Source organism: Heliconius melpomene, chromosome 21 (assembly GCF_056956725.1).
Source record: "Heliconius melpomene rosina isolate 202511_hmr_F chromosome 21, ASM5695672v1, whole genome shotgun sequence".
Lineage (NCBI taxonomy): Eukaryota > Metazoa > Arthropoda > Insecta > Lepidoptera > Nymphalidae > Heliconius > Heliconius melpomene.
The window spans coordinates 7,052,999-7,068,536 of record NC_140409.1 but is presented as its reverse complement, the minus strand read 5'-3'; the positions used below and the strand labels follow the sequence as shown (position 1 = coordinate 7,068,536).

Genomic DNA, 15,538 nt, shown 5'->3' with positions numbered 1-15,538 from the left:
ATTGTCCCAAAATCAAGTACGCCACATTAAAAAAAAAAAAAAACTTTCTTAAAATAAAAAAGGCACGGGCAACTATGCGCCCGTGGATGTAGCTTTTAAAATAAATTTAAAAAAAATAAAAATATACAATATGTAAATAATGAATTGAATCAGATTAACTTTTCACTTACGCCATCATTAAGTCTTCGCGAGATGCTGGTACAAGACCACTGGACGTGGGTTTCTGCCAGCCACCAGGTGTAAGACGTGCATTAATGTAAGGATCTCTATAACGATCTTCATGGCTTTTATAAACTAGAGTTTGGAACGCACCCTAGAAATACAATACAATTTTGTAAACTTATTAAATACTTCCCATTAAAATATTTATAACGTTCATTTTGATAAATTAGAATAGTAATATATAATGCACCTTAATTATGATGTCGGGAAGATTATCATCTGACCGGAAGCGCTGAGGTATCTGAGGTGAAAGGCGATATTTGATGTGACCGCCATACGAAGTTAGCTGGTTGCCATTATACGTTTCTGGTACCGTTAAATAAGGATGAGCGCTTGTTCTGGACCATGGTGTGAAGTCTGCTAGTTTTGTTACCTATAAAAAAAAATGTTAATATCTGTCTATTTCTTTCGATTGTGTATACAAATCCAAACGCAATTTCTTCTTTCAACTACATTTTAATGCCAACGTAGAAACACATAAAAACTATAAAGTAACTACCGTTGTACTACTAAAAGCTAAAATTATTGAAAATTTAAATTATGACAGTTTCTTTTCACCGTAAAGGTTGTCTGGAAGAGACGGCTACTTAGCCGTAATACCACGTTTTTCGTACATTTGTTTTCTTTTTTTATTTTTGTAAGTGTTTTTATAGAAGTAAATAAAGTAAAGTAAAATATGGTTTGTGGTCACTTACCGTTGCACCATTTCTGAAAGGCTGGTAATAGTACTGCTCTACTTGTTGCTTGTCGATCACCACGTCGCCGTTGGGGCTCTGGATTACCCCTACAAGCCTGGTTCCTCCTTCGCCGAGTGGAGTAGGAATATTGAATATAAAGAGATCCGCGCTTTGACATTGTGTAGATTTACCGAAACAGAAGCATCGTATGCATTCATTTTGTGATCGCGCCTCGCTAAAATTATAATAATTATCTCAACCTATATATTATTTTCTTAACTACTTACATAAATATAAAATAGGATTGTCTAAAAGTAAATCATTATTCAGTAAATTATATAAAGCTATCATAAATATTTTCAAACCTGTTAAAATATCCACTTGGACATACACCACCAGTTCTGTTTACATATACAATCGAATCTGGACTTGCGAAAGCAGTTACCCTATTATTAATGGCTTCGCATGAGTACGCACCGCTGTGTTCCATCTGTATATTAAATAAAACATAATTATTACTAGAAGAAATTAAAACTGCAACTTAAAAACAAAACTTTAATTAAAACCAATATAATGAATAGGAAAGAAAACCAGCAATTACCTGCATGTCAGGGCAAATTAAAGTACCAATTCCGTTAACACTGGTGGACGTACATTGTGGGGGTACTTCACCCCAATTGAGGCGCCAAGTTATTAAAGGTACAGGAACACCAACCGCTTCACATTTCAGTATTAACGTATCACCCGGATTGAGCCTTACGTTCGAAGGAGATGGAGGGCTAGTTACATGCACCGGTGCTGTATATAAAACACAATAATAAGATATAAAGTCAACAAATAAGAACGAATATTATATAAGGTTAAAAGTATCTACCGCATCCAATTTCATCAGATTTGTCCATACAATCGGTTTGTCCATCACAATGGAAACTCCTTGGTACACATTGATCAGAGAAAGAACATTGAAATTGTGTAGGTCCACACTGTCCAGGTGTAGAGTCAACGCAGTTCTGTTCATCGGAACCGTCTCCACAGTCGTCGTCGCCGTCGCAAACCCAACTTTTTAACACGCACTTGCGATTCACGCATCGGAATTGATTCGGTTCACATTTTTCTGAAAGAAAACAATAAATTATAAACAAATAATATGTTGCTCCTACTTCTATTCCATACCATCGTCTTGTATTAATTATACATATAACTTTAAGACATATAACTTTAAAAAATACTATGTAATACTGTGATACTTACGACAAGATTCTTCATCAGATCTATCAGAGCAATCATTTTTACCATCACATATAGCTGATTTCGGAATACATTGTCCGTTACCACACGTCGCTTGATGAGATGCACATACTGTGAACGGTGGTAGCGTCACTTCTAAAAATTAAAGAAACATTTATTAATAAAACATTATTTGTTGAATCGTAATTATTATAAGAAAGGTAGATAATAAAGGTAGATGTCGAAGATGACAACTCACCAGGTTCTTCTACGGTCAGTACAACTCTTAATTCCGATCCACTGTAACCAAGGTAGCGTGGTGCTTGGCAAATGTATACGCCGCTGTCAGCCCGCTAATAAATATTTTATTCAGGTTATTCATATTATTTTATTAAGGTTATTTACTTAATATTCGTAGATCACATATAGCATGAAATTATAATTAAATTCATATGTATATTATACATATTACATATAACTTATTAAAAAGGTATAATTTTCTTTCCAACGGTGTGCAATACAAGGAAGAAAATATATTTTTAAACAAAGTTCGCCTACTATCTAAGATTTTACGTAACTCACCGACACTTTGCTCATCTCTAGACGACCTCTAATATCAGTAGATCCTGGTTTCAGAGGTCTGCCACCTTCTCTAATCCAACGAACTGGCGCTCGTAACGGTCCTTCGTCTCGACAGACAAACACCACATCGCCCCCTATAATTAATTTTTTAAAAGTAATTTCTAGTAATCTAAATGCTCTATATTTTCCCATAAAATCCATGCTTACGCAATGAAGTGTTATGATATAGTTAAAAAAAATGTTCATAAGAGTACTCCAAATTGCCCTTTATTACAATTTATTTTCATGCATTTTCGACCAAGTAAAAGAAAAAATATGCAATTTAATCCAAACTCTTGATATATATTAGAAGAAGATCGTTGGATAAAAAAATACTAATTCTCCCTTTGAGTTTATATGTTTGCAGCTGTGCATATATGAATTTATATACATATATATTTCTATATATTCATTATTTGTACCCAATATAAATGATTTTAAAGCTATATTATGTTAATGAGACCCTAATTTTTATCACACACATGTTTATAAAATATTACTAATGGAAACAAAATGTTAGATATTGACTATTTAATCATTTTAAAACGTATATTAATAGTTAAATAAATGTTCCCTTTTTGGAATGAATTATGTACCACTAACTAGTTCATAAATATTTTTTCCTATGATTATTACTTTATGAAAAAAATTATTAAAGCCGATAAATTATAAAAAAATCACTCAAAATCATTAAATTAATGTTAATTAGATCCCATAGTATAGTGCACCCGAGTATAGATACACTGACTCACCATAGTGAACTGTTCCACCACCATGAAAGAAATATAAAATAATTTTAGTTATTATACATTTTATTATTATTATAAATATATTATTTTGACTATCTTGCCGTCACCGAGATGCCAATAAATTTCCTAAGCAATTAAAAGATACTTATTTTGTTTAATTTTTTTTTAATATTCTTAAGTACGAATTGAATTTCATTTTTACATTTCAGTAAGTAAGCTACAGGTTATCTAGTCAAACCTTTCATTAATTTATACCTATTTGTGCCAAGCTCACCTGTCTTCCAAGCCTTTTGTAAGATTGTAGAAATGTGTATAAATGATTACTAAATGTAACTGTATAGGTAAATTTATACAAAATTTCAAAAATAATAGATTATATCAATAAGGCCTTGGCAGCTTGTAAACGAGAGACATATGTACATTATCAAGTAAAATAGAATCATTAAATAACTTATGATAAATATCTAAAATAAAAAAAATATATATATATATATATAAAATATATTAATAATAACTCACCGTTGCGAATTGTCTGTTTATTCGGTTCGGTTCTAAGTCTTAATTCAACAGGTCCTGAAAAGTTTATCATATTAGTAAAATAACAAGTAACATACAGTTCAGTACAGTAGTTAAACATAAAAATGGCATTTTCAAGTTAAATCCTGACAATAAGTTTGTAGTTAATTAATTATTCTTATTCTTTTTCGGAGCTTAACTTAGTTCAAAAACATAGCTAGACCTAGAGCCCCGGTGCTTCCTTCGTTCATAATTAACATTATATTTATTAAACATATCTAATATAAAATATTATCTAGGACGTATTTTCTGAAAAAGATGAATATTTGCGTTAATCTTTATATTATACACTTATAATTTTCACTTGTATAGTTACATCTATTGAAGGAATTACATAATAAGTACAGGTGCTGTTATTGTAATTCGACAATCATCCTGCATTTTATATAAGGTTAAAATTTTTTTAATTTTTCATAACTTTAGTAACATAATTTAAAATTAAAAACACGCCACGAGATGTCTTATCAAAGTAAAATTAAAGTAAATTAACAAAATGATTTTTAAAAAAAAATGTTACACACATAATACATAGCGGTGGTAAGTAACAAGCATGTGTATTAATTATCCTATTATATTATTATAATATCAGTAAAATTCTAACAATTATCAATTTCCCCGAAACGAACAACAAATATACGTTCACTGGAGTCCAAACTATATGCAAAATGAAATATTTTTGAAACATGAATATTTAAAAAGTCTTTTTTTATATCTTTTTTATCTTTTTTTAAGTCTTTTTTTTTATCTCCATTATATAGTTTAGACAAATATTTCAGTACATTTGTGGTCCGCGTATTGGAAGCCTTACTGGCAGGTGGACAGTCGAATTCATCAGATCCATCGTAAGGGCAGTCCACGCGTCCATCACATCGTTGATATTTCTTTATACACGGCCCGTTCTCACAACGCCACTCATTTGCTGTGCATCCTATTTTTGGACTATGCTTAATTCATTGTTCATAATAAAAATAGATATAAAACTACTTTAATTTTATTCAATATCAGAGAAAATGGCAACCAATTAGTTGTCTCTGACATTGATAAAAATATATATTTAAAGTAAATATACTCACTATTATCGATGGGAGGCAAATATGTGGTGCTGTGCGTTGGATATATTGGGGCTAGTGTCGTGAACGGTGTTTGAGGGCTAGCTGTTGTAAATGGTGGAAGTAAAGGGGGGCAATCGCTCTCGTCGGATGCGTCTGTGCAGTCGGGATATCCATTGCAGTAATCGTTAACGGGTATGCACTGTCCTGATAGACATTGCCAGAAGCCATCGTTGCAAGCTGAAATAAATTATCGTTTTTTTTTTATCATAATTGGAAAAACATTTATATTTAACAACTTTATCTATTAAATGAATATATCTACGTACACATAAGAAATAAATAATTATACAAATCTAATTAATGCTTACATTCCCATGCAAAACATAGAAATTGTATAGAAACTTATCCTACTCTACTATTTATTCTATACCAAAAGGAAAATTGATATATATCTATTTCTATCTAATAAGAAACCAAATTATCTTTTAACGCAGGAGAGTATTCAAGACTAACGACAAAATTTTAAAAACTTAAGTAAATACTCATTCTAATGCAATAGGTAATACCTAAGCGTAATAAGCATGCAATAAATTAAAAAAAAATAAGTGCGCTATTTATATAAAATAATATTTTTTTTTCAATTAAAATTGATTGGATAAATGTAACAAAAAGGTAGGGGTAGTATCTGGTATGGCATATCAATTTATAAAATCGAACACGCATTCAGCATTCCACAAGGGCGAAACATTTGTGACCTTGTAACGAATAGCATGTAGACCTACGGCAAAATGATGAAAATTAAGACGACAAGTTAATTTAACTTTCAAAACGAAAAAAATCGTTTAATGAAGAATATATGAGTACTTAACTCTTAACTTATCGCAAAAGGTCAATTTTTAGTTATATTTAATACAATACTAAAATATACACACATGTTGGATAATATAATTTTCAACATAATCTTTGTATTTCTTATAAAAGATAGATAGATCTTTAAATTCATAATTTTACGCGTATTCGTTACAAGAATGTTAATTAGGCATGTGATACCAGAAGTATAACAGTTCTGCTCATCAGAGAAGTCCGAACAGTCATAGATATTGTCACAACGTCGTAAGTGCGGAATGCAGCGGCCATCGTAACATGTAAATTCCGATTCGTGGCACGGCGCATTATATGGTGACCGCGAACCCCTCGTCATGTACCATGCTGTATATCAACTTGGCTCGTTAATCTACTATTTCTTACCATTTATGGTATTTTTTTTTTATCAAAAAAAAAAATTGTGTCTATAGATACTGCCCTATACAAAAGTGATAGTGTTTGACAGTTAGGTAGTGCTTTGTCATAAAAAGTGCAAATAATATTATAGTTTTTAAAGAGAGATACGAGTAGGCGTGTTTTAAGTGTCTCAGTTGCATCAGCATTAAGCGTGATTAGTGCAGTGAGGCACGTGAAACAATATAAAATAAGTTTTTAGTGCTTATCGATATTCTATGCCTTGGTAGCCGAAAAGTGTTAAAAAGCATTTTATTTGTCATAAAAATATAATTTAATTTATTGTTATATCAAATTATAGCAATACTTACGACAGTTTTCTTCATCAGAGCCATCGATGCAATCAGGATGACCATCGCAGAAAAAGCTACTGTTAATACATTCTCCATTTCTACATTGAAACTGGTTATGATCACTACAGCCCTCTAAACAAAAATAATATAATTAGTTAGAATGGAACATATATTTAAAATGTTTAATTTTCAAATTTGTTCTTATAAACTAGCTATAGGTATCCCAGTAACATATTCGGTGGAATTCGTTAAAGAACCTCTAATAACATTAGCAATAATTTTTTTGGGAAATTTCATTTCACGCTGTATCCCGAAGAGAGTACATAGAGTATTCATTCTCCCGAGTGGGAATCGAACCCACTAACGTTACTTTTACAGTTACACGCTTAGCCGCTGCTCTACAACGGATAATACTTAAATTAGTTTATAATACAGACTTATCCCCTGCCTGAAAAAATAAAATTTAACAACTTTTGATCAAATGACTTTTCCTACAAATTGCTAAAATGTATATATATAGGTCACCTTGCTCTGGTATCATAGTCACATTACAGCCCAGCTCGTCGCTCAAATCTCCGCATTCTGGTACGCCGTTACACCGATGGGCAGCGTTGACACACTCACCATTCTTACATCTATAAGTAAAGTAAAAGTAGATTATGACTTACACACAATTTAATTATTTTATATTACCCTTTATCACCCGAGGGAAACATAGTTAAGTAATTAAAGGGTAAAAATCGCTAGCATATGTATAAAAAGTCGCAATTTTGAGCAAAAAAATTCGCACATTTCTATATATATATTATATATATTTCTTAAACAATAAAATCGCTATGCAAAATGTATATTCTATTTATATATTATATTATATATTAATAATAATAATCCTTTATTATAAAAAACTACCTGAAGTCTGACGGTGAATTACAATCGTCGCAGCCTATTTCATCGGAGCTGTCATTGCAGTCTGGAACTTGGTCGCATATTCTGAAATCTTCTATACATCTCCCGTCGTCACATCGAAGGCTACAATCTAAAAATAAATGATAGAAAATGTTATAGCCTAATATATACATATTTATTTTTATTGTATTAGAATTATTCGTAATAAGACTTAATTTTTTTCTAGAACTTTAATCAATCAGTCCATAATATTTTTTTTCTCTATTTCGAGGTTTTTTTAAACAAATAGTAATAAGTACGTTGCTTATGTTATTAATTCATACATACAGAAAAAATATTAGCGGTAATAATTATTGTTTATTAGCACATATACATAGAAAACAAATGTAAGCGATCGCTGTCTGTACATGGAAAATGTGTGATTTTTTCAATATAATAGAACCCAAAAGGATAATTTTTGTTATTTTTGTCTATTTGTCTGTGCGTTTGTTCATGACAATCTCAAAAACCTAATCATTACAAAGTTATTCGACAAAATTGCTGTAAGATAACTGCTTTATTGAATTGGCTGAAACTTTGGTTTTCGATATTGTTTTTAAAACAATAATGAGTCACACCAACGTTTTTTTGCTATCAGCATTTATAAAAAATAGATAACTCGCAAAAATAGAGGAAAGGTTGTGTTTTTATTATTAATTCCTATCTTCAAAAATGATTGAAATATTAAACACTAAAATACTGTAATTTTGGAAATGCTGACCCAATTTTGATGAAACAAAAACTATTATAATTAGCATTATTTTAGTAGAACACGAAAGTAATTCAGATTAGTAAAAAAAAAAATGTCTTGTTCAAGCGGGATCTGCGAGAAGGTCGCTAGCAGCTAATATAACTTTAAGTAACATAAACACAGTTTCGCTAAGCTATAAATATAACGATCGCTTTGCTTTTAATTTTAAGTATATCTGGAAGTTTAAATTGAAGAACATTAGGTACTAATTTTACAAGAATACCGCTCTATACACACTTAATCCAAGAACAAGTCAAATATACATATATGTAAGGTATATATTTAATTATTCTACACACGTATATACTACATAAACTATAAAAAGGGAATGAATATTTCAGTTTGTCATGTTTTTTAGTATTACATACTAGTAATTTAGAGCGACTACTAAGCATACGCTTACCAGCACAGTTTAGCTCGTCTTCGCCAGAATCACATTCTTGAATGCCGTCGCACCTCTTGGCGCAAGGTACGCTGGAGCCGGCGTCACAGGAGAAAACACCAGCCGGGCATAACTGAGTTCCTAAAACGTACAAAATATATGTATATAAACGTACAAAAATTCCATTATATCCTCACAAAATTAGCGTTGTATCTCTTTTAATTTGACTAGTCGTTTTACCTTTTGTTGCACAATTTCGATTTAGTTTTAAGCTAGAAACTAGAAGCTAGCTAAGAATGCTTATTTTTTTCTTCGTTAAGGACTTTAATTTTTTGTTTTTAGTATATAAAATGAATAAAAGTATAATTATAATGATATAAAAAGTAATATAGGGAAAGTGGTTTAGAGACACATAGAGAATACTGTTACTAACATGTGATACGAACGTTTAATATTGACTTAAGGCGTTGATTTTAATTTATTTTCATATAAATACCGTCGTCGTGACCTACAAAGTTTACATATCATTTAACAAATGATAGCACAAAATCTAAATACATTTGAGCTAAATCTTAATTTACATGTTAACTATCGCTGAGCTTAAAAGCTCGTACTTACTACAATTAAGCTCATCTTCACCATTTGGCTTACAATCTACACATCCATTACATCTTTTTGAAAGATTTATACAAGAGCCGTCGTGACACTTGAACTGGTCTCTTTTACAAAGACAGTTAAGTTCGTCAGAGCCGTCAGGGCAATCAGTTGTCCCATCACACCGGGACTCCTCCGGTACACAATGTCCACACGTGCATTTAAATTGATAAGCCATGCAAGCGTTGCCTGTTATAAATATAATATATACATACGCATACATAAATTAATATATTAATTAAAGCATATTAAAAGTAATTAAAAATATAAAAGATAATTGTTTAGTAAAATTAATAAAATATTATTAGCAGACAGAAGAAAAATAGTTAATAGTGTAAATAAGAATATATATGTAAATATCAATAGATACAAATTATTTTTAAACATGCTGTTTTTATTTTAAAAAATATAATTAGTTTTGTAATGAACATAGAAAAGGGATCCCTGTAAAAGGTATCAATATGCAACAACAACAGCAAATTCAAAATTGTGAGAATTTTGAAAAAGAAAACAAAAATAAAAAATACAGTAAATTTCGGGGCCACATCAAGATTTCTACCAAGTCCACACTGTGAGTATAGCGCTGCTTTACTTACCACAGTTATGTTCGTCTTCACCGTAAGGACAATCAGATCGGCCGTTACATCTTTTAGAAACGTTAATGCAAGAGCCGTCGTTACACATGATCTGGTCTCTTTTACAGGGACAGTTCAGTTCGTCGGAGCCGTCGACGCACTCCTCTGTCTCGTTACACCAGGACTCCGCTGGTACGCATGCTCCACTCGAGCATTTAAAGTGATAAGCCATGCATATAGTGCCTGAGGTAATAATATATAAACACCGTGACCAAGGTATCAGTTATGCAGTATGATTAGAGACAAAAAACTAACTAGTACAGCTTCAATGGCCTACGAATTTTAAAGCATTCGACCGATTGTCAAATATTTTAAAGCTTCATTCAAAATTCACAACTTTTACTCTTTACTTGCGCAAGTTTGCAATTTTAAAGATCTGACAACTCGAGGTGGTTATAAAACGATGACCTGAACTTCTATTATTTGTTCCTCGCATTATAGATTACTTCTCGTCCAGTATACACCAGTGCCCGAAGTCAAAAATGTTCAATCAGTGTGTGTTGCCAGTGTTAACGTATGGCGCTGAGACGTGGTCTTTCACCGCAAGCCTTATCCACAGGCTCAAAGTCGCTCAGCGAGCGATGGAGAGAGCTATGCTTGGTATTTCTCTACGCGACAGAATTCGAAATGATGAAATCTGTAGACGAACGCAGGTTACCGACATAGCTCTCAAAATCTGCAAGCTAAAGTGGCAATGGGCAGGCCATATTGTCAGGAGGACCGACAACCGATGGGGAAGAAAGGTCCTCGAATGGCGACCACGTCTCGGCAAAAGGAGTACAGGCCGCCCTCCAACCAGGTGGACCGACGATCTTAAGAAGACAGCGGGAACCTGCTGGATTCAAAGGGCGCAGGACCGGACGGAGTGGCGAGCATTGGGGGAGGCCTATGTCCAGCAGTGGACCTTAAAAGGCTGATGGATGGATTATAGATTATTCTATTTACTTGCAAGGGAGCGGTAAATCCGAGTCCAATATAAATAAATAAAAATGTGTCATTGTTCAATATGCCGAAATTACGGGAACAGTAGAGTTGGAGCGATGTGAAAGAAAAATAAATTCAAATGAAAGAATCAGGAGATAATATGAAATATTGGGTTTAGGTAGGTGGTTTAGGATCATAATTTTACCCGGGGTTCAGGGGGGTGCAGCTATCTAGCACTAGCAAAGAGATTGTTAGATATCTATCGTATCGTAGTAGGTTTTATCGTTCCCGTTGGTAATTTTACTTGGATGAAGATGAAGAAGTATGGAAATGGTCATAAAGTCCACACAAACGAAGTTGCGGACAGCCACATGTAATTAGTAAAGAAGCTATCAGTCGAATGCTTTAAAAATATTTATATTTAAAAAAAATATATTAGTACTTACTCCGACTATATCTACTGTGCAATATGTGAAACGGTACAAGTGAAACTTGAGGGTCAAAGAGCTTTGTATGAAATTAGTTCAAAATTAGAGATTTATGAATAAACCACTACTTTAAAATATAATTTTAAAATTTACAATTATTAATTTAAAAAGTATTTATTTTTACAAAAATAATCAGCTGCTGTATCAAGTAAATTACTTGTAATATAAAGTAATTTTAGATCTTAAAATAAAAAATCAAATTAGAAAATAATACTCGTGAGATCTTTTATATAATTAAATTAATTTACCAAGTAATAAAATTCAATATCGTCTGTATGTAGAGCCTCTATTGCAAATATATTAGCACTGTTTAAATTATTTTAATTTGAAGCACTAATAACATATTAATAATTCACAAGCATAATTAGAATAGAACATAATATATTTTACATGCATTGGGCATGGTAATAAAAGAGTGTTTGAAAACATTGAAAGTGACACGGCTCTACTGAAAACCTTATAAAACTATAGAAAACAAAACAACAAAGAAAGGTTAAAGGGTAAGTGATCCAAACCATATATGCAATCTCGCTCATCAGAACCGTCCTGACAGTCATGCGTTCTGTCACATTTTTTGGATGCAGGAATGCAGTGACCATTGCCACACTGGAAGTCGTCGTCACGACATGCTGACCGGCAAAAGAAAATGCTACTTTTTATACTATTACTAAATTCAATGATGAAAAGACACAACTGATATGTGAGATGTTTGACTGATATGTGAGTTCAGAAAGAGAATCTATATGAAGAAATAAAAGAATAAATATGAGATGATATAGAATACCAAGTTTTGACTAAATTCCTAAAGTGTAACACATTGTAATGTTTCAATATGAAGGTGACGGACGAGCCTGTCTATGAAAGACACGATCTGGTTATTTCATTAACCGTTGCATCGCGTCGTATAAATAAATAAAAAACGAAACAAAGAAAAAACACAATAGAAAACTGTTTTGACACTGATTTTATAAAAGAAATGCATAAGAAAAGAAGAAATAATGAGAACTGTAGTGGAAGGATCAGACTATATATGTGACCTGTATGCTAATCTCGAACTTACGACAGTTTTGTTCATCAGAATAATCCCCACGATCACAATCATAACGACGATTACACCTCTCATTTTTAGGTATTAACTTGCCATTTCTGCATTTAAAGTACACCGCAGCTGGAAATTTCATGCAATATAAATATACTATAGCTATAAATATATTTTGCTCATGTTAGTTGAATAAATATTAAACTTAATTTAAGTTTTAATTAATTAATTTAAAATTAAAAATATAAAATAAGTATTTTATCAAGCATAAGCCTTACCAATACAATTCCTCTCGTCAGATCTGTCCGTAGGACAGTCCACACGACCGTTACAACGCTTGCTTCGTTTTATACAATTACCATGATCACATTGCCATTGATCTGAGCTGCATGCTTAAAATCATTATTTCATTTATTACAAAATTGTTAAAGATATATGTTTTTTATTGTCTTCAAGTTACTTACGACATGCAATTTCGTCGTTGCCGTCGTGTGGACAATCTTTAAAACCATCACATCTTAAAAGTATAGATATGCAAGTTCCATCTCCACATCTAAACTTGCCACGATCCTCGCATACATGACCACCAGACCAATAAAGTATTCGTGATACTTACCATTCCAAAGAAGCATGCACATAAATTATGTTAGGCTAGTTTATCTCATTCATTTCTAATATATTGTTTTAGGACGCAACTAAACCTATACTATAAACTCACCACAATTAATTTCATCTGATCCATCTGCGCAGTTGTTAGCACCATCGCATTTTTTTCTATATTCGATACAGGAGCCGTCATCACTGCATCTGAACTCGTCGGGCCTACACTCTGCGAATAAAATAAAATGACCAATCAGCAGGCTTTAGTTTATACTAGCGGCCCGCCTGCGGCTTCGCCCGCGTGAACTATATGATTAATTTATGGTATTGTTATTTTATTATGGCGTTTCAAGCGTGCCACTTGAGCACATATGACTTCCCCAATGTCCCATTGTATAGAGAACACATGAAGAAAAGAAAGGAGGTAGGTACAGTAAAGAAGAGACTATATTTTCTTCTAAACAATCGTTTTTAATGTGATTTTTTGCTGTACACAAATGATAAAGATTTAATATCTGGTTCATATTTATCTACAAATGTAAAAAAAGTATTTTAAAAGTTATAGGAAAAATTGAAATTTAAAATTTTCAGTTAGGTGACTTAAGTGTAAATTAATAATAATTTTCAATTCATTTTTATCCAATAAGATATCTAATAAAAAACTGTTTTGTTTTTGTGCGTACCATAAAATTTTGAAACGTGCCACTTGTGGCACGCGTGCCATTGGTCCGCCATCCATAGATTGCTAAGTCAAGAAGTCATTAAAACTCTCATTCAAATTCACATCACTTCATTGCAAATCGCGACTTAGGAGGCAGATGAACGTATTTACATTTTGTAAATTTTACAGGAGCAAAAATATTGAGAATAATCACCACCTCAAACTATTATACTGCCTCTATTAATAGAGGTACTATAATATACTACCTTTATTAATAAGTCGGTATTTATCATAAGTCGGTTATTCACAGTATTTTTGCTCTACTGTAAAATTTAGTAAATGTAGATATGTTCATTTGAGTCTTATGCCGCGAAATATACTTTTAATTTTTTATTGGATCTTCAAAACTTTGGCAAAACAGAATAGAATCAGATTTTTTCTTCATAAGCAAGCAACATTTCTATGTTGTTTGAAAATAATAATAATGTGTACTTGAAAATACAAACCACATGATCGTTCATCTTCTCCAGACGGGCAATCGACGACTCGGTCACAGCGTCGACCGGCTTCTATGCACTTTCCATTATCACAGGTGAAGTCATCCGCTCCACAGTATTCTAATAAACAAACAAACGCAACAAGTTAATAAATGGGGTTCGTGACATCTGTACTAACATTCCCACATCGCTACGTTACGAAAAAGCATCTGGGCTTGCTAAGTTAGCTTTGCGAGCACTAGATGGCACTGCGGGCTACGTTGCCTCTATTTTTGTCATTCTACTTTTATTGAAATAAAAAAAAGAAACGTTTAGCGCAACGATACATGAAACGTAGACGTACAATTTTGAACCAACGTAGGTACTTTAAAGTGATATTTGTACAGCTAATTGGCAAGTACACGCTCGTTTGCTGCCATCAAAGTAGGTTTAAAGTCAAACAGATGCGACGATTACACTGTTCGAAATTTGCAAGTTAGTAATTATGGCTAATTTGATGATTGGTTATGCTGATATTAATTACACTTTTAACATACCTACTTAACTCCGGAGACGTCTTCGTACGGTAATGTTAATGAAAAGAGTTCATAATTTTTAAGCATTACATGTGTATTCGAGTAGGTGTATCAACGGACATATAATAATAAACTGTGACTGTTGCAAGTTCAAATACGCTTAAGATAAATGTTCATATTTTTAAGTCAACGTCGACATTACCATTACCATTTTTTTTTCCCAGTATTCTGATTAAAACAGAGAGAATCTTGTGAATGACATGTTAATGTTTACAATTACAATATAGTTACAATGGCACCTGTCTAAATTACCTCCTATAAATTTACATAGTTTATATGTATATTGTTTAAATATCTTATTGAAATTCACTACTCGCAAATGTGAGGCTGCCAAACCCGCGCGATCACGTAACTACCTAACACTCATACAAACATATTTGCATAAATTGACAATAAAATGTAAGAAAAACGTCTCGTTTCACTGAGATTTTCCTGCCATTTTTCCGCCGGCATAAACATTTTCAGAAACACCTTTACATAGTTAACATTCTGAAGGCGGAGACAGGCCTACGTGTTAAACTTAGTGTTGTATTATGAATAGGGGCCAAGTACGAGGCATCTTAGAAAAGCTTATTTTAAATATTCCTACTTTTGGTGATATTTAAAAAAAAACATATTTTCTATATTCGCCATAACATTGACGCCTTTTATCCTTTTATTTTGAAAAAAAATATAATTTATTTATATATTTA

General features: G+C 32.2%; 1 protein-coding gene across 5 annotated transcripts in view; it reads right to left on the bottom strand.

Moving 5' to 3' along the window:
• The window catches only part of LOC146527078 (basement membrane-specific heparan sulfate proteoglycan core protein-like), a 127,616-nt gene that overhangs the window by 27,101 nt on the left and 84,977 nt on the right, over nucleotides 1-15,538 (bottom strand). For all 5 annotated transcript variants that reach the window (XR_014879299.1, XR_014879300.1, XM_085206305.1 and 2 more), the window contains exons 11-31: nucleotides 14,281-14,391; nucleotides 13,232-13,342; nucleotides 12,535-12,642; nucleotides 11,990-12,103; nucleotides 10,024-10,245; nucleotides 8,795-8,914; nucleotides 7,605-7,731; nucleotides 7,221-7,330; nucleotides 6,714-6,827; nucleotides 5,146-5,361; nucleotides 4,881-5,000; nucleotides 4,016-4,069; nucleotides 2,709-2,842; nucleotides 2,386-2,479; nucleotides 2,151-2,282; nucleotides 1,774-2,013; nucleotides 1,501-1,697; nucleotides 1,265-1,389; nucleotides 918-1,134; nucleotides 413-595; nucleotides 171-313 (exon numbers count right to left, since the gene is read on the bottom strand). Coding sequence is in view for 3 of the 5 variants with exons in the window: in XM_085206305.1 (XP_085062431.1) it covers nucleotides 171-313; nucleotides 413-595; nucleotides 918-1,134; nucleotides 1,265-1,389; nucleotides 1,501-1,697; nucleotides 1,774-2,013; nucleotides 2,151-2,282; nucleotides 2,386-2,479; nucleotides 2,709-2,842; nucleotides 4,016-4,069; nucleotides 4,881-5,000; nucleotides 5,146-5,361; nucleotides 6,714-6,827; nucleotides 7,221-7,330; nucleotides 7,605-7,731; nucleotides 8,795-8,914; nucleotides 10,024-10,245; nucleotides 11,990-12,103; nucleotides 12,535-12,642; nucleotides 13,232-13,342; nucleotides 14,281-14,391 (2,992 nt within the window). In the remaining 2 variants the exon portion in view is untranslated. The remainder of the gene's footprint in view (nucleotides 1-170; nucleotides 314-412; nucleotides 596-917; nucleotides 1,135-1,264; nucleotides 1,390-1,500; nucleotides 1,698-1,773; nucleotides 2,014-2,150; nucleotides 2,283-2,385; nucleotides 2,480-2,708; nucleotides 2,843-4,015; nucleotides 4,070-4,880; nucleotides 5,001-5,145; nucleotides 5,362-6,713; nucleotides 6,828-7,220; nucleotides 7,331-7,604; nucleotides 7,732-8,794; nucleotides 8,915-10,023; nucleotides 10,246-11,989; nucleotides 12,104-12,534; nucleotides 12,643-13,231; nucleotides 13,343-14,280; nucleotides 14,392-15,538) is intronic.